Source organism: Anopheles marshallii, chromosome 3 (genome assembly GCF_943734725.1).
Source record: "Anopheles marshallii chromosome 3, idAnoMarsDA_429_01, whole genome shotgun sequence".
Lineage (NCBI taxonomy): Eukaryota > Metazoa > Arthropoda > Insecta > Diptera > Culicidae > Anopheles > Anopheles marshallii.
This window is the reverse complement of record NC_071327.1, coordinates 47,459,951-47,479,966: the sequence shown is the minus strand read 5'-3', so window position 1 is coordinate 47,479,966 and position 20,016 is coordinate 47,459,951. Positions and strand designations below refer to the sequence as shown.

Here is a 20,016-nt window from a genome sequence, read left to right as displayed (position 1 = left end):
ACACAGAAGAAAGCATTAAGCACAGAAAATGCAAACAAAACACAAAACAAAACATCCATTAATTAATGATGAACTATTGAAACGCTTCTTTGCACGACTCCCTATATTTACCATTCACCTTGATGGCATCATTGATTTTTAGTACCAATTAATGAAGACCATCCAACCATTTTTTGTCATGCCCGAGGGAGCTAGATAATTTGTAAATAACATTAACACAGCGTTCGTTGCCCGGCAAATGGGCTGTCATTATCCAACCCAGACTTGGCTGTGATCACAAAAGTGTACTTAAAAAAAAAGAACAATTCCTAACGATGCATTCTGCTGTAATTATGCTTTTATTGATGTTTTCATCAGTGGTAGTTCTTAAAGTTGACTGACCTGATTTTATCCTCGCGAAGGATGTTCATGCAGTTTATCATTTGTATTGCCGTAACGCTTGTCTAACTTTTTTAATTGATTGCGAAGTGATTTAACCGAACAAACTTGAAGAAAGTAATAAAAGTAAATGTGGTTATAATGAAATTTTGATAATCGATTATACTCCAAAAATGTGTTTTTTTTTCCTTCTTTCGTTATTATTGCTTACCTGCGTGATGTGGTTAATCTGGAGCGGGATATAAATTCTTCCACCAAGAACAACATGGTGCCCTGTTCAATTGGGGGAAACAATTTCACCGTTTGTGTATCACGTTCTTTTAAAAATGCACTTAATGAAAGTGGCGTTCGCATGCAGCACACTTCTTTTGTGCCATTTTTTTTTTCATACTTCCACTACACTCACGGTTGTTGACCAGCGTGCCTGCATGCTCAATCTCTGATGAGGGATACGGTTGCATTCTTCCTCACACTCAACGGCACCAGACTAATTGCTTTTCTTGTCTGTACATGTGTGTGTGTATGTGTAAAATATTCCTTCATCCCTCGCTAGGACGATGCGCCGGCATACGACGTGGAATATGTACCGTTCATACGTCTTGCACCGGAACTGCATCATCGCGCCTTCCAAGCTGCGGTAGTTGGTGCAGCAAAATCAAAAAGAATCCGTTGTACAAACAATGTACCGTGCCGTACCAGCTGAGCCTTTTGAGAACGCAACCGCACAGTTTGCCTGATTTTCTCATTTTCCTCGTCGGTGCTTTGTGCTGCATGCTCACGGAACGATCGTGCCATTTTCTCCAGGATTTAGTAGTGAATGGTTTCATTTAAATCACTTTTCACGACACGTCGCGACTGCACCAATTCAATTACTTTGATTACGATGGGTTCGCATGATTGTCGGCATGTTTTACTCGCTTTTGCAATTGGCTGAGTAAAGGCGCGGCATTGTTCATTAGAACCCGTTTCTGTGTGTCTGTTTTTATTCATCACTCATAACAACGCGATTACGTCTTCGGAAAGATTTATCAGATTGGGGGATTATATATAAGCTTCATTTTGTCAGTAAACACACATGCTTTTTACTCTGTACAAACTGCAGACATTTCCCCTTAATGCCGTCAAATATCAGCAAGCATTAATCAGCACTTTTGAAATTCTAGATGAAGATATCTTTAGATTAAATTTATCTTGAAACTATGTGAAATGCCTTCGTTGCTTTGCAATCAACAAAACAGCACCGGTTTGTCTCATTCCGTAAGCGGCCGGAACTAGCAAAAAATCCACAGTTCTCTCTATTTGATAAAAATGCTGTCGGTTGAGACCAAATTCACCACTAAATTCAAGAATGATAAATGTGCATACCTTATCTATAGAAGAAGTAAGGCTTTTCTCTCTGCGCTATATGAACACTAACCGTTCTAATTTTCGCAAGTGCTCAAGAGTCAAAGTTAATAATTTGCCATTTAAAAAATGTCTAACGACGCGCTAGCTTGCCATTACTAGTTTACTATTTTTAACTATTATTTTATTCACTTTAATATTCAGCTTTATCTGTCAATTATGCATTCCGTCTATCCATCAAGTTGATAGAGTATCAACTAACATGCAATCTACTTGTAGTGGAACTTTCTCTTGCATATAAATAGGATCAATGGTAGAACGGTCTAATACCTCGATGCTTTCCTACTCTATTCGTTGCTGAATGTTGGGAAATGTAGATGCTAAATCACACCTCTCACATATGCAAGCTATTTTCATTGCTAAGATTCTCCTCAATAATGTCGATACCTCTGCCTTAATATCTTCATTGAACCTATATGTTCCCGGTCGTTGTCTTCGCTCTCGTTCCCCTATGCTCATTCCAGCTCCCGTTACCACTTAAGGCCAAAATGATTTGGTCCTGCAAGCGATGGAATCTTTCAACAGCTTTGCTCACCTTTTAGACCACGATATCTCGATACCAGGTTTCCGAGCCCGACTAATGAACGACTCCTTGTAATCCTTTGTGATAAGTTTATTTTTTTCCCTACCCCTTTAAAAAATTTTATGATGTAGATTATAACCTTTCGTTACCTTTTGTTAAGCCTAATGGAAATATTTAATTACAAATTGATTCGTATTAGATAGTTTTATGATGTTTACACCACCCGACGGACGGATCGCAAAAGAGGAAGATCCTTGTAGAGCAGCTCGCTCGTGACCTTACTCGCCACTCACGCACTCATGCGTGAGCGTGTTTATGGTGTGAGGTCGAGTCCTGTAATTATATATTTGAATCAACTGTAACGAATAAACAGGAATTTTATTCAAATCTGGAATTGGATATTTGGAATCATACTGGGACATTGATTGATTGAATTGTTGAATCATGAATTTAAGCAAAGCGTTTGCTTCTTACAACGCGTTAGTGCGAATTTGGTCGTCGTCTGGAAATTGCATACGAATCAGCGTAATAAAACTTATTTACCATAGGGATATCAAAAGCCATTCTCAATAGTAAATATTCTATGCAGCAGATCTTAACCGTTGGGTCTATTTTTTATGGAATCTGTACCCAAAAGCAAATTACACAGGGTTTAATTCTCGAATAGAACACAATATAGACAAAACGTTGCAAAACATATTCATAATTTCTTTCTAGATTTAATCTTAATCGAATGTCCGAAATATGGTGAAAGCGTGCAACTAAGAAAAATCAGTTTCACGTTGGCTGGGTTAGTTTTTACATGACCTCTAGTCCATTGTCCTCTATTTATTTTTCACGGCCTCTAATTATTGCTCTTACTGGATCAGGGATCACTAACAATTTTCCCATTTTTTCTTTGCATGTTGCGCCACTGTATGAAAATATTCAACAAACAAACAATAGACCAACGTGCAATATTTCCGTATTTTGTCGTTAGAAAAGTATGATAGCGTTGGTTAGCCTGTTTTAGTAACATCATGATTCCAGAACTTAAAAAACGCAAGATCTTTTTAGATTTTTACAAAAGGCGGTCTATTTCTTAAATCATCATAGATGTCGGTTATGAAATTTTGTTTTCAAGTTCATTGTCTTTTCTATTAGGATATTTTTCTTGGTTTTTGTGTAGAACACCATATTTTAATTTCTCGTTGAATCAATTGCCTTCCTCGAAACTTTTCTTTTAGCAAAGGTGTTCGACAATCGCACACCGTCTACAGTCAATTATTCTTCTCGACAACGAGAAGCAAAAACCTTAAATGAACGACCTGAGGGTAGAACAGTGCGCGACTATCATTCATTAACGCCTCTTTACATCGCCCCGACCCAAATGGTCGACCATTTTTCATCCTCAGTCACGTTCATTTTTCACCCCGTAAAGTTGACATCACACGCTAAACGCAGCGTAAGGTGCGCTTCAGCCAGAGGGCTCCGATCCATATCAGGCAAAGGGTGGAAATGTTTTAAAAGAAAGTGAATGTGACACAAAAAATACGGCAACGCACCGGAATGTGACTTCAGGGATGGGAGGTTCCCGTTGAGTTTTTACACGAGAACATACAGAACACACACACACACACACAGAGGCACCACACGAATGGTTACGAGTACTGCAGAATGTGAACTGATGCCACGGTACGTGCTCACTTAAGTCATCTTACACGGGGATCAGCCAACAGCGCACACCCATCCCTGTCATTCGACGTGTCCTCCCCATACATTCCCGCGGATGTTCTGTCTGCTGTTCAGTGCGGGTAATCCATCAGCCTAATATACCAACTCACCCGAGTACCCGAGTTGTGTGTGTGCCACCGTTGCTGTGCTTTTTGCCGTATCTTTGATCTCGCCGAATTGCACTCGACTCGCGACTCGCTGAAGTATCCATTAACATATTTTTTAATTACAGCCAAGCAAATGTTAGCGTGACTTCTGCCGTCGTACCACGCTATTGCGAAACGTTACCGTGCTTAGGCTGCCGGTGGTCGATGCTATGCAAGCTTTCACTTGTAGCCTAGCCTACATGTGTTTACTCATGCTTTCGGAGACGAATTAAATCTAATCCTTCTCAATTACATCGCACACCGAATTGAATTTCATTTCCAAGCACACATTTAAATGTGCGTATTAGACGAGTTTACTTCCTTTATCGTCGACTGTTTTGCACAAATATCGAAGATAGATCGAGGGTTTCTAGTACTACAAATGATCTCATAAAATTTACCGTTGATAATGTCCTTAGTTAGGAATTGAAATCGTTGTAGAACCCATTGAAATGTAATGCTTATCGTTATGTAAACTAGTAAATTAATAAAATTGCAATATTTATTCTACTTTTTGAGTGGCTATACCACCTCACGAGGTCCAGGCCAGACATTTTTAACCATATTTTACTTTATTGGATGGAAGCTGAATATTCAGTTCTGCATCTTTTTTTGTGGTTTATGATCGATGTCACCTTCGCCTTACCATCCGATATTCTTCTGTATGCATACGACGCTTAAATGTATGCAACCGATTAGCGACCGATGTGACTGCGACATCCTCCAGAGTTACCTTGAGTCGTTCTGTTCTAGGTGTAAACAGAACCCTCCCCCCCTATTGTAACAAAACGTAACACTCCCCCCCCCCCCCCTTCTATTAATTACGTAACATTTTGTCAACTCCTCCCTCCCTTTCGTTTATAAAAATATCTTCAAATTTTCTTATCCTATTGACCGTTGTGCAATTTTTTTTTTAGTAGTTCTAAAATTGTCACCCATTTATTGAACTTGCCTCGAACATAATTCCATGTTGATAAATAAAACAACTAAATACGAAGTATAAAAGTATTAAGACGAATAAAAAAAAATCCCTGGTGATATCGCTCTGCATGATTCCGTATTTTAGGCCTTGAGTCTCTCGCCGTCAGAAGACGTAACGCTCAATGCGTGTGTATTGCTGGCCTGGTCAACCATGCTATCGACTCACCGTATCTGTTGTCCCTTATTGACATCTACGCACCAGCTCTAACTGTCCGGACTAGAGATTACCTGTTCAGCCTCGTTCCAGTGCTACACGATGCGACACAGTGCTTCAAATATATACTGCATTTAATGCTAACTGTGAGGAGTTAGAGTTCAGATATTCATCTCATCTGCTCAGCGATAGACTGCGACTCCTGGCATGGCCTTCCCTGGCATGATTACTCAGATTTGTTTTTGTCTTTGTTATGATTTTCATATTTTATTTTTTCAAATCTACAGCAAACTGTTCAATGCACATTTTAATCAGGCCTCGACACACAACTCGCTACAACCGGTCTGGGCTTGATAAAGAAGTCTTCTAAGTGAAACTCGCCTAGGTTGTGAAAAAATCCTTTCCTGCACCCGGCAAAAGTACCGCATTTTCGAACAAATGTTATTGTTAACCCACAAAATGTTTAATTTAACGTGAATGTCCCTTCAATATAATATTCTAAAAGGAAGAAAAGCCAAAACATCACTTCCATTTAACATCGAATGTTTAATTCAATTGCACAAGGATGCAACGAAATGTAGAGCATGTTTTTCGTCGCATGTGTCTGGCGCTCGGATTTATTTAGCTTGGTAGACTACCACTACCACTGCTTTGCTCCTTTTACTCTTTTCCTATGTGTTGTACCAGTATTAATATGACACCGTCATAAATAAACGTCTGTTTCACGGTTAAACGGGCCCTGCAGCACCATTCAACTGCTATTCAGCCAAGTTCCTATTCACGCCTTACCCCATTCCCATAGCTGCTATTCTTGAATGAGTAGCTTGCAAGTGAGCACATCCACTATTCATCACATTCATTAAAGGTGAAAAGTGGAACGGCCATTTTCAAAGCAAAGCTCTTACACCCTTAACCTGTCAAACGCAAAATATGTTTGTTGAAGCCGTCTTTGGGGACGTGCCATTCAGGCATTTCACTTGAGCTGTGGTTTCAAAAGAGTAGTTCCTCACCAAAACGGTCTCTTCACACTGCGAGATGCAGACAGCGAGACCGGAAGCACTTGTGCACAAGTAGCCGAATAGAAGCCCAGGTTTACACTCTGTGCAGATACGAACAGGAAGAAAGACGTTGGCAATTTCATAGTAAAAGCTTGGAAACGATTGCTAATGAGTAATATGTGGATTACATTTTAAAATAAATGAAGAGAATAAATGAAATTTTTTACAAAAATGTTAGTATTTTTCCACTGACCTAATCGAATTCTCTTAAACACGTAACATTTTGACGATAGATCGTTAATTTCTTTTATTGATTTCTGTATCACCCTGTAAAGAAGAAATTATTAACAAGGACTACAAAAAGAAGGTATTTTCAAAATGATAATGCTTCTGCAATCTACTATTGCAAACTTCTTCGAAATTTAACATCATATAAGTGGTTTTTGATATAAGTTTCTACTCCTGCACGACTTTCCAAGTAATTCAAAAATTCCAAACACGGTTAGTTTACTGGTTAATAAATCAAGAGTAGAAAGACTCGCTCATGTCACAGCGATCGATTACTGACCAGAAACACATCACAACTCGCTCCAATTTCAACTAAATATGCGCATACATCGTTCAGTATGCACGCTGTGCCTTTGAGGTCAAACAGAGCGCACAATGCTGCGCTTTCTAATGATGCGGATCGACCCAATGAATGGAATATTTGTCACATACATTTTCATGATAAACGGCTAAGACGGTGAGATAATGAGCATTAGCTTGTATGTGCAAATGAAGAACACGTACCACCCCGGGGGCAACATAGCCGGAAGTTTCCGCAAAGCAACTACATCTTCTAGCATGACATACTCCATCTCGGTGGAATCATAGCCCATGGGCACTGTTTGACAAAGATCAACCTACCCGATATGGGTAGCAGAAAATTAATCACCATCCATCGGTCATTGCTGCCCAGCATGGTAAGGCCATCTCTACGGGCACATGGCCTACTGTTTTTCGAATTGCAATATGCAACTTCAAGGAAGGACAAAGCCTTGCAAAACGGTGAGCAACAGTGTGGCATATGGATCAAAGCAGAATCCCCACTAGGGTCTCGAAATTGTATTTGCTCTGTTGATCTGTACGTGAGTTCAATTCGATGCGGGAAGGATTTTACATTTCCTATTTCTATTTTTCACATTTCGAAAATAAACTTTCCCACTGAGCGTTTCAAAATATTTTTCATATTCAAATATTCAACAAAATCACAACAGTACAGCAGGCTATGAAATACAAACAAGCTATGATCTAAGCTAGTAATCGCAGGTGCATTACAAAGGCAACAATTTTCAATCATTCGCTGGAAATTCCGTGCTAAAAATATCTCAATAAAGCTGAAATAAATACATCGGGTGCAGCAGAAGTTGGCAAGATGTCCAAAAGGCGCCATGCAGTGTTCGACGTTCTGGACGAGCTGTCTAATGAAGAAATTCGAAATCGTATACTTGTTCACGGTGGACCGAATCTTCCCGTGACGGATCAAACACGGGGAAGGTTGCTGGAAGTGCTGCGTGAGTATATCGACAAATCGAAACAGCACAGCCATCAGCAGGAGACAAAAAACCTCGAAACAAATGCACCCAAATGTTCAACACGAAATAACGATGTAAATATACACAGCTCTCCCAGACCGTCTATAACAACAACTCCCGTATATGAAGATGATATCGTTGAAGAAATAGAAATATATGAAAGAAATATCGCTGAAGTCTTTCCGTTGAAACTTATCGTTTCCTGCACACTCGTATTCATGTTCAGCATCATCATATATTATGTGGTAAACAAATTGATGTACCATGTAAAATTCATGTAAGTTGTTTGTTGAATCGGATATTACGACTGCTTTTTTTATTTTCAAGCAAACAAATTCCTTTATTATTACAGTTAATATGTCTCAGGAGTTCACAAATCAAAAAATTCAAAACCTCATGAATCAAATCAATTCAAGACGAACCAAGTTGTTCTTTGTATTTATATTATATAAACCATAATAAAATAACATAAACCAACTTTTTGGCAAACCTACCTTTACAATCCTTAACCCTTACGATATTGTTTCGTCTCTAAAAAATTCGACAAAAGTTGCAATAGAACTACATTACAGGTGAAGTTCTCAGCTGTTTCCCGAACTACACTGTTTAAACAAACAAACAAACAAATAATTTAAAATATATCAAACAACAAGTTTAAATCCCATTTATAATTACAAATATTTTTTTCTAAATTCACATCATTTACCACGGCATCGTCAAACTATTATATGCACTGATCACACGGCACGTTACGGCTCTATTACATCGACACATGTCGACAGTAAAATCGAGTTATGCGGTAAAACTTCTGTAACCGTCGTCTTCCGCCTGACAACGTATATGGCGTACTAACAACTGCAACGGAGGCAACTTCATGAACCTATTCACCTGATACGTAAATCTCTTGCAGTATCGTGCTGCTACTTTGCGCAAGTTCACCAGCACTTCCTTGCGGAATAGTTGTTACACTCCAGCAAACAACTTTATTCTTTTTGTTTGATCCCAAAAACTGGAGGATCTTTAGTCAGTGGTGGGATTTTACGATTCCCCAATCGGTTCGTATCGAAAGAATCATTTTTCAAATTCTTATGCACACACAAGCACACATACAAAATGGCTATTTGTGGGTGGAGAGTGGAAGTGCTGACACTCAGCAAAGTTCGATCGCCTCTTTGTCCGATTTTCATACCCTGTTCAAACATTTCCAGCAGAAAGTGGGTTCATTCAAGAAATGTCCTTGCTTCGTTCTCGAATCAAAATTGTGCCCCAGAGAAATGTGTCAACAGTCTGCCATTGCCCGCACTGCCCTCTTCAGTTCCATCTCCGCTTCGCTGGCTATTGATAAATGAGAGTTCGATCTGTGGTGCTGCTATGCTGCTGCTTCACACCTTTGACAGGGCTGGGCAACATTTCATCGATGATTGTTTTTAAATCGTACCATTGCTATCGACAACAGTCCTATTAAGGCGAATATTATTTAGCAGCAGAAAGAAATCCCGAGGAAATGCCATTGATAAAAATAGATTCAATAAAAGGAATGCGAAAAACGAAACATTGCCCGAAGGAACAAAACACTGTCTCAAGTGGGAATACAAAACAATAGTTTGCGAATTGCGAAACTTTATTGTGACAGATTTCTACCCTTATGGCGGTGGTTGATGTTTTGGAAACTTTTTTATTTTCTTTGCAGACCATTCCAACCACCCCAATCACACTCCACACCACACTTTTTGAAGCTATTTTAATATGCATGTGAATGCTGGAAAAGTATTTTTTCCCACGAACCGTCCCCCATCGCCTGGTACGAATAGATGGGTATGAATGAATGATAAATACGGTTCATTTATTCGCTGTCACATAAACCACTTGAGAATATGGCAGGGAAAGGATGTTGCTGATGCTGTTTGTGGTTTCGTTTATTTAATGTTTTGTTGGATACCATCTCATAAAAGGTTAGAATTTAATAAACGATACTTCTAACACATTATGTTGCATTTTGATGTTTGTGTATTTACATGTTATGTGAAAAAAGTGGATAAACGACCCGGTTATACAACAGATTGCTACGCAAAGAAACTGATGATATGTTCGATTAGACTCGTCTGTAGGGAATATATAGTGATGCAACATTTTTAAATAAATAAATAATAGATCCATTATGAGTAACGTGCCTATATTATTGGTGCTTAAACGCCTTTGATACCTCCTGCAAAATTACCCAATAAATACAATGACTCACAAGCTTATACTTCACTAGAAGAAAATCGCGATCGTGTGAATTTTGGACAATAGAACTTGTCGACTATTTAAGTTACAAAGTGCGATTATCTGAAAGTGTTATTAGGCGCTTATCAGAAGGGAAGCTATTGCGGGATCTCTATTACTGAAAGCTAAGTGGCTTACATACTTCACCATCCGTTGCTTTAAATAAAACTGAATGTCCCAACAAAGATGTGAAAGCATTAAATTTTGAATTATTTTCTTTCTATTTTGACAACAACAAAAGCAGTCTTACCCAACAAGAAGAAGATAAAATTAAGTTAAAACATTTCTTTGCTGAACATCAAAGCATAACAGTCGTAAACTACGGACTATATACGGAAGGCAGCCAGACAAATAAAAATCCAGAAAATAAATCCTTGATTACCGAATATGTACAAGAAGTTTATCTCTTAAAACTATACTTAACTTAGTTCAAAGTTTTCTTTAAAAGAACAATTTATTAACATATCTGGTTCAAGTCCAATACGTAGTACGATATTTAAAAAATAATAAATAACGGAATAAAAGAAATAATATTTAACTTTATATTCTTGTAAATAGCAATAAAACACAAATATATCTTGCACATCTTCCGAGGGTTTCGATTCAACGGAAGAAAAAGAAATGCGCAAACATAACACTTTCTCGCAGCAAGCATCACAGCAGCGGCAAGCGCCAAGATTTGAATAAAAGTTAACAGCAAACGTGCTCCCATTTTCAATGTTCAACGGTTTGAATTCATTGCGGAAAAAACGCGTTCTTAAGGCGCTGCACGAACGTTGCGCATATTTGTCTCATTGATAGACTACGATTTGAAATGTCAAGCGTCAAGACCGTATTATCAAAACCGAAAGCATCATCCAACAAATCCGTCGCGCAGTTCAAAATACCACCGTAAAATCTCCATAATGTTCACCATTTTTCCTGCTTATAACGAACCCGTTGTTAGACGACGGCACATAAAACGAACAGGGATGGAGAAATGTGACTCTTCGACAAACTCGGATCACTCCCGGATTCGCACCATTCCAACACACATACCCACATGAGTACATTCCGGTACGGCACAAAGTGGCCTCTCCTTCTGCCTGAATTCCCCGACTCCATGCCACTCAACCAATCAAGCAAAGAGGAAGAAAGCAAAAAAAAAACTATATTACCTTCTTCCCCCATTCGACGGTTGATGGTTAGTCTGTCGTCAACAGACATTCGCAAACAATTGCATTACTCACTATTGTTTGTTGTCTCGCAGGATTCACATTAACACTCGCACTCATGCTCTTCACGCTCTTCCGCCACGTTCATTGTCATCTGACAATGGTGTCAAACGTACCGAGGGGCTATGTTTGATCATCATTATCCAGCCCTGTAAAGTTCATTCGCGCCATTCAGGGCTTCCCTTTTTGTTTTGTTTTGCCTTTTTTTCTCCCAACTCACCCTGAATGCCGCACTCCAGTTCGGTCGGTTGCACCTTCGCAAGAGCATGACGCCTTTCGCTATGCCGCCTGATCCAGCATACTTTGTTGTGCCGTGATTTTTGCCCGTTCTTTTACCCGAGCACCGTTCCGTTCGGTCGTTCGGTGTGTGCGGCTCAACGGAGGCTTAAGCGGGCAGACTAAACCGGTGGCTTTTAGACGTAACCCGAAACGAGCCACGACCCGTCAGGGCGAAATATGTTCGAACGAGCGCCTCCGGCTAAGATCAACACTTTTCTTGTCAAGGTAAGGACCACTAAGCCTGCCATTTTCTTTCCACACTTCACACGGTGGCGGTTGCTATGGTATCCACCCTATGGGTACGGTACGGTCACGCCATGTGGAAAAGGACCGTTGTCGTTTCTCTAGCCTGCAATGCAATGGATGCGGTCGGCTGCCGTTGCGGTTGCGTTATTGCTATAATGAGCTTTTTATAGAGCGTACGTGAGCAAGGGAGAAAAGTGCCCTTCTGGAAGAAAAGGGACCAACGAGCCAGGTGAAGTTTCACGTGAATCGTCTTCTCGCTGCTCCGGTCGGAAGTAAAGAACGGCACGAGCAGCATGAACGTTTGCCAGTACCGATCGCCATTCGACCATCCATTCAAATCTTTTGCCATTCGGTAGGGCTTCAGGAATGAGATGTGTTGCCGTGAGGTTCAGGAACGGTCGATAGCATCGTTCCCGTAGTTGCCGCGTGCTTCAATTTCAAAAGAGTTGCAAGGTTATGTAAAAGAAAACGGTAACCTTGTTACTTCCAAGTCATCGGTTCCACTGATAGTTGACATCGGGCTGGTTGATTGGATGTGCCGAGCTGCCATCCTCCGTGGAGATAAACCGTACGGAAGACTACACGATTCGATGGGTTACTTTGGTGATTTCAAAGTTGTCTAGTCTGCACAAGCTTCGAAATGTGATGTGCTTAGTAATGCATGTAAAATTGATCAAAGATTGTTACTCTCTAAAGCCAGTAACAAATTGTTTTATGAACAGTTCGTTCTTTTAGTTCCTTAATACTATTTCAAAATAGATTTATCGCTATTATAGTACATTCACTTTTCTTCTCATTCTTGATGCAACGTCCATGTTTGTAATGCAAAAAGAAATGCAATAGTACTTAGAACACGTGTCACAGTTCTTGGTTAATTACGAAGCAGGGGTTTCAATAAATATCAATACAGATGATATTTAATATTAACTAGAATAAAAAATTAAAACAAATTTAACCTTAAAGCTGTCTCTCTCAATAAATATCTCTTTGACTAAACTGATCTTTGAATGACATTCTGAAACATATTTCAGAATATATATAAGAACATATAGTAAATGAAATTATTTATTTTCAAATGATAGTAATTGACTAGTGGGCAGTCTTCGTATTTGTTATCATTAACTAAAACATAATTCTTACAGTCAAACTACACCCACCGTTTGACAGCAAGTCGCCTGCTGTCAATTCCGTCAACCAAAATCGGTATGATGCGCGTCAGAACGCGGTCCGGTACTTGTAGTTAAATTATTGTACGTGCTCAGTTTAAATCAAATGTATAATTGATTAAGTAACATTTAATTTAGAAGAAAGCGTCTAGTTTATACAACTAGGATTAAGCTGAGCATGAGCTAAAAGATAGGATTATCATAAAATAACAACAAACGGAACGTTAATCGCGATCCGATGATCAACGAACCGACAATTTTAGCAATGCCTATGGCCAAAGCTGTTACTCTATCTCTTCATTCTTTCTCTGGCATTCATTCATTCATTCATTCATTCTTCTTTCATTTCTATTCTTTTTTTTCTATGTATGATCATTTACGATAAAAAATATACCAATTTACGCTTCAGAACAAAACAAACATGCTTCAGAAAATGAAAATGTACTCCATTAAACAAAGATGGTCACTACATTCTCGGATATTTGCTAATATGGGATATTTTGTATCCCATGTATTAACGTGCATGTGTTACGCTAACGAGGTATCTTTTCCACGAGTCCTGTACCATATAAACATACAAACCGAAATTCGATTTCACTGCTGCAGAAACATGCATTGAGGTGGAAAACAACAATCCGTTACTAATCAACCCCGGTACGCTCATTACGTCGTCTTACGCCGTAGATTTATAGCACTGTTTGTGAGAATTCTGCCGGCAACTTTTGCACCCACGAACATCCGTTCAGCCTGAAGCAGTGGCTAGCGTGTTACCGACCGGGAACGGAAAGCTGACCAAAGCGCCGGTTAGCTTGAGCCGGAACTAATAAATTAGCCCTCCGGCAACAGTTGTTTGTTTCCCACGTCTTTTCAATTTTGTACAATTTCCAACAGTAAAATCCTCCCTACTGCCAATCGGTTTGACGCAAACGTTTCGTGCAAAACTTCATTGAAACCGTATTAACGTCTCACTTCCACCATTCCCGATGTTTCCCCATGCCTCGCCGAGTGTCCTTTCGGAGCAATTTATTCTGTCCTTTTCTGAAGGCAACTTTGCAAACTTTCGATCGGAAAGGATCTGCTCATTTAGTAATCAAAGCAGGGAAAGGCAAAGCACACAAAAAAAAAATACTCACACAGCACACTCACAAAAGTTCACGAAAACTGCATTTGAAAATGTTCCGTTTTCTGCAGTGAACAGCATTTTCCCAAAGTCAAGCACTGAGAGCTCGGCACATTTCCCGCATCGTGCACGGTTTGGGGATTTCAATCAGAAAGTTTGAACTATAAATTAGCAGCGAGGAAGCGGGTTTGCTTAGCCGGACTGGTGCACCAACATTCACCCCGACTTCCTTCCTCTCCCCTCTTCTCCTGTCCCCCCCAGATGCACCCATAATTGATGAGAAAAATAAAGACCGGTGTATCGGAAATTATTTAACGGCCAGGGATATCGAGAATTCGTGACCTAGTTCGTGCGAGAGGGTGGCTTGAGGTTTGGGATTGATCGTACACAGTGGTGGAGATTGAGCATGCAGCAAACTTTCACACAAATGCCATGAAATGACCATTGAGATTTGAGTCCGGGATTGCGGAAGAAGAAATCAATCGGCATGCCTAAGCATGGATACAAAATTGTTCTTTTGCGTGATTGATTCAAGGTTTGGGAGAATGTTCATTGCAAATGAATTTGCTGTTTTCCCCTGTTGCTTTCTACAGAAGCTTTTCACTTAACTTTTAATTTTTTTGTTAATACAGTAAACAAAAACCGGATCGGACGGGGATATTTGTTCGAAATTATAGCGCAGTAAGGCTGGCAATTAGTTGGGAAAGGTTATAAAAACCCTAACGAACTCGCACACATTTTGCTTCGGTTAGAAAATCGAGCGTTGTTTAATTTAGATTATGTTTACCGATTGTAAACAGATTTTGACCATGAAGCAAAACGTACACCCCACACCGTTCATCGTTAAAGTCCAACCTGAGGTACAATACAAAAAAAAAGCCGCCCAGCAAAGAAAACATCTATCCTGCCAGCAACAATGCTCAAATATAAATAAAAACCATGCCAATCAGTTGATTGAGTAGCATGAAATAGCTTTTCCATAAGTTTCCGTAAGTGATTGATTCACGTCGTACGTCCACACCGTGTTCCAAAGCTCCCAGCTACAACGAACCGATTTGCTTTGGGCTGACGAAGGAAGTGGAAAAAAAGAACACCCACTACAAAATAAAACGAAACGAAACGCTTTCAAATGGCTACAAACATAACAGCACATTCAATGGTGTGCTTCTCATCTTCGACTTCAACACGGTTTCGGGCGCGTTATGTTAAGAGGTGCCCGACGGTGCGGACATGAAAGAAGCTCGCAAGCATTGCAACCAGCTTCCAGGGCGCTGGTAGATAAGATTGAAATAATTGTATTTGCCTAGAAAGCAATCCGCCATGCTCAAGGTCGTGCATGGCGGCGAACCCATCTCCGATCCATCACGTTCATCACGGCTTTGGCAAACGAAGGACACAAAATCCTGTCCCATTGACCGTTCATGTGTTTGTCGATGTGTGTGTGTATGCGTATGCACGCTTATACAAAACACAATTGTGTACTTAAGTGATTACTTAAGTGACCAGTGTGGGAACAAATACCGGCTAAAGCGATGGTGGTCTTCTTTAATATGTTTTCCTTTTGCACCACAAACAGTTTCTGGGGTAGACCGGGCTGGTTGGGAGTTAATTTGTCGGCGGAACGAATCACGAGACATGTTTCATAATTACTAATCTGTACCACCAGACCACCAGCGGGACAATCACCATAGCGGCGAAAAAAGCTACGAGATGTTTTGGTAGAGGATTTACAGTACGGTCTTTGTGGGTAATGTCTTTTATAAATAAGAAGCGCAAGTTACACGGTTCACTCGCCCGATACAAAGGAGGCGAAGTTGAATAGAGCGCCTACTAACCATGATTACTTTATCTGCTTCACTAAACAAGAATGGCAACATGACTAAACAAAATGTCCACTTCAATTGTGTTCATTTGATGAATCAAAAAGAATAGTGTTGATTTTTGTTTGGTCTTCCTAAACTGATTTCTGAGGAACTTTTCTTCCCGTTGTATTTTATAACAAACTTAAGCGAAATATTCTGCCATTCCTAGTACGCTTATCTGAATAGTCAGTATAGAGTAAAGGGCCTAGAGTGACGATTCGAATGGAGTTTGGTGGCGGTTCTGTTGCGAAGACCATCACCGCTTCAATTACACCCACCCCGATTTGTATGATGCATCAAGTATACTAAAGCGACAAGGATATGTAACTTTCAATATAATGTGATGTTTTGTTGATAATAGGCAGTAACTTATCTGCTACTTATATTTTTTATTTTCTTCTAGGAACTGTTTCAAAGGATAATAATATTAATTTTCATGAATTTGCATGATACCCTCCCCATATCTCCCAACCAAAGCAGCTCATAATACAGCAGCATCAATACAAAACTGATCTCAAATGCAAATCGAACTCAATTTTCGTATATTTGGTTTGACTATAAAATATTAGCTAAGATTTGTAAGAATCAGATTCTAAACATCATTTTCTTCAACAGTTCGCTATACCTGGCCATACCTGTAAAAAGTTAGGTAAGATTTGCAAGAATCAGACCTTCATTCTTAACTTCATCTCCTTTCATCTTCAACAGTTCGTCTAAGATCGCCATACATGGTCGATCAATTTAAAATTCATTCACTGCTTAGGAAGAGGCTTAGGAATCCATCTTCCATTGGGACATTGCAACGATATTCACATTTGTTGAGCTGGCGATCATTGATCGAGCAATGGTATAAGCAAGTGACGAAGTGTGTTTTGTTCATAAACAAGGCGATGACACAAATCGGCATTTTGCAGTGGCGTGAATTGAAGTTTCCAGTAGAAGACATCTTTCTTCTATTAGACTATCACTTTCTACTGGTAGCGAATTCAAATTGAACGAAAGTTCACATTCACACATTGTTATCCATCACTCGATGCATTTCAGGGTCTAATGTCATCATACCTTAGCAAATTTCATTCGCTGGGATGTAGTGGGCTTTGTATCAATTATCGTGTAATAAAATCTTGCTTGCAATGGACTTCACTCACTTTTATCGGAATGTGGAACTTATTTTTGATACTAGTTTCGAATATTTGAACTGCACATTTGGTCATCGAGTTTTATTATATTGTTTGTTGGAGACACGATGCCTTACTTTGGGTAGGGGGACGCTCGATGTCTCCTAAAAGGGAAAGAAGTGAGGTTGCCAGTTTGAACTCCAGATTCCGAATCCTCAAGAATCTTGCGTAAGGATACCATATGGAGGTTTAAAGTTCTTTATTCATAAGCATTTTCATTCTTATGCACTAATTTTAGTTATGATAACGTTGAGTTGAGACAGCATGATCTTGATCTAGTGTTTCATTCTGTTTTGGAGGTTTTGCTATTTTGTTCGTCCCTTTCCGGTCTGCTTACGTTCATGATGATCCTCAACTAACGTATTTTCTGTCACTGTATCTTTTTGTTTATAGCCTGCATTTCCTGTTGTGCTGTATAATGCTTAATTAGGCTATTAAAGGATGTTTTATTTCATGGCTATGTTCTTTTATTCCATGCCGATCGTTTATTTGGGCCAGCAACGCAATTGCACCACGTTAGTGTGCGCATCGATCATTTTTGCTGATGTTATCTTTGGCTAAAACAATGTACTGCGTTGGTGTGTTAAAATTGCACGAATAGTGCATTGGTTGTTTATTTAGGCCGGCAACAATAATCCTGTGCGGCAAGTTACAAATTTGGAACGAACGCTCGGTTACAGAATTTGACTTGTAAAACTGGGAAATGAACAATCAGATTGAGGCGTTTTCCACATTGTTGTATAGCACATATGCTACAATTGCTTTATCGTTTATAATTTAATCATAAACGCTAGTATTGGCAAACAATTATCGACAAACCCTGGTAGCATCGGCATGACTGAGATGCCGATTTGATTCGATGCTGTGCCACCCATTCGGAGAACCAATTTACAAAAGATCCTGCAGTACGCAACACACAACCCTCGATTATGGTTATACTAAAGTTAATGTGCAAGTAGAGCCAGTGTGCGTCGAAATCAAGCACAACGAACTCCAGGAGTCGTGATATAAATTTAAAAAAATGAGAAACATATTAACTACCTGGTAATTAATTTAAAAAGTTTAGAACACCTCTGATATGTGACGAACTAAAAACTAATGAACAAAAACTATAGAAGTTAAATTGAATACAGTTTTAAGTGAAGAAGAGTAATGAGGATTCAAACAGAACTAATTTAACAAATGACAAATAAAACGTTCAAAAGTCGCTTTTCGCACTGTTTTCATGCGGAAGTTAAATTAAAACCGAATTTCTGTCTCAAAAATCCACATGAATTATAACACGAAAGTTGTAATACAATTTTCCTAAGGAACAAAACAACCAGCAGCAACGATCACCGGTCGTAAATAGTTATGCTTGATCGGGGTACGATTAAATTGATTTCCTGTTAGCCTGCCTGTGTACCCATCTCGCTAACCGCGGTATCGCGACGATACGAGGGCTTGAATTTTTAATATGTAATGAAATATGAAATTTATTGACGAACCAGTATCAGCTTATAAACAGCGTTATTTCACGAGCCCCAAATAAAATGGGCATTCGGTAAAACCTTTCCATTACGCCGCCCTGCTATCTTGGCCCCTAATTGAAAGCTGTAAACTTGCGCGATGGATCAGTTTTCCCCATGGGAAGCGAAACAACGACAGGGGTGAAGATGATTATTTTACATTCTAGCAAAACGATGCTTGCGCGATGTAACTTTGTGCGATGCTCACGGTTGTTTTAATCTTTTCCTATTTATTTATGTAGATTCTTTCACGCAACGGGCCGAGCAGTTACGGGTTGCGTACCGGGACGTGGTGTTGTAACACACCGTCAATTAACACGTTATTGACATTACATACCGTACGTATCTGTCTGCCGTACCAGGTCGTTGATCAACAAGTGTACAAATCGCAATTTCGACTTTATCTTCCAAAGCAAACCACCCGATCAACAGCACCGTGAGTGTCTGTTTGTCTGTCAGTCGTTTTGCATTTCATCAATGCCGAACCGAGCTGCTACAGTGCGTAAGTACGTAATACCCGGTTTGGTAGAGTTTTACCACTGTAAGTCTGTTTCTATTCTTTTTTCTCCCCCCATTTGTTTCGGAGCACAAAATTCTTCCGCTCCGAGTTGTTATGGGGCGCAACCTGTCGTTTGAATATTCTTGCTCATTAGCAAATGCGCAAATTTCCCATCCATCAGCGGCAGTGTACTGTTGTCTTGAATTAAGATATTTGTTCAACGCTGACGCCCAGAAAAACGTGCATACCTCTGTACCACGGGGCTCGAACGGGACTCCGGTGCCATAATCACCGTTTTGCATTCTAATAGGCTCAACTTTCATACCTGCTTGTGATATTATCAGACCGCGCCGGCGAAGGCCTCTGCACGGCTCTAATGCTCGGCATTAAAGTGAAAGAATTTTTAGACGAAGAGAAAAAAAACCCATTTGCATTACATTACGCAAAGGGCGGGAAAGCGGCCTATTTATTATTAAACATTCTCTGGTACACCCGCATTCACACCGTTACGAGTGAGAACGAGCGAGTGCGAAAATTAGGACTCGACCTGTGTAATAACTGTGCGACGGCTAGAGAGAGAGAGAGAAAGACAGAGTGGAACGGTGGTTTGGCGAAATTTTGGTAGCGCTGGAAATGTTTACAGGAACAAAACCGGAACCCGGTGCCCGGTTTGTTCCGTGTTCGGGACTTCAGGTTGATTGAGTTAGGTTTGGTGATTGTGAGTGGTGGCAGAAAATAAAATAACCCCCGCTCGAACGGCGCATAGCGCTTGCAGCCCGGGGTTTCGCATCGATGGAAGAATTCA

The 20,016-nt window shown here is 39.9% G+C and overlaps 1 protein-coding gene across 1 annotated transcript; it reads left to right on the top strand.

Annotated features, from left to right (window-relative positions):
* Window positions 1–7,714: 7,714 nt before the first annotated feature.
* Window positions 7,715–8,155, top strand: LOC128712706 (uncharacterized). The gene has a single exon (XM_053807593.1). It carries the CDS (start codon window positions 7,715–7,717, stop codon window positions 8,153–8,155), a length of 441 nt encoding a protein of 146 aa, XP_053663568.1.
* Window positions 8,156–20,016: the final 11,861 nt, after the last annotated feature.

Bases quoted from the DNA above. Each gene is read 5' to 3' on its own strand.
- LOC128712706 (XM_053807593.1), top strand. From the start codon at position 7,715: ATGTCCAAAAGGCGCCATGCAGTGTTCGACGTTCTGGACGAGCTGTCT.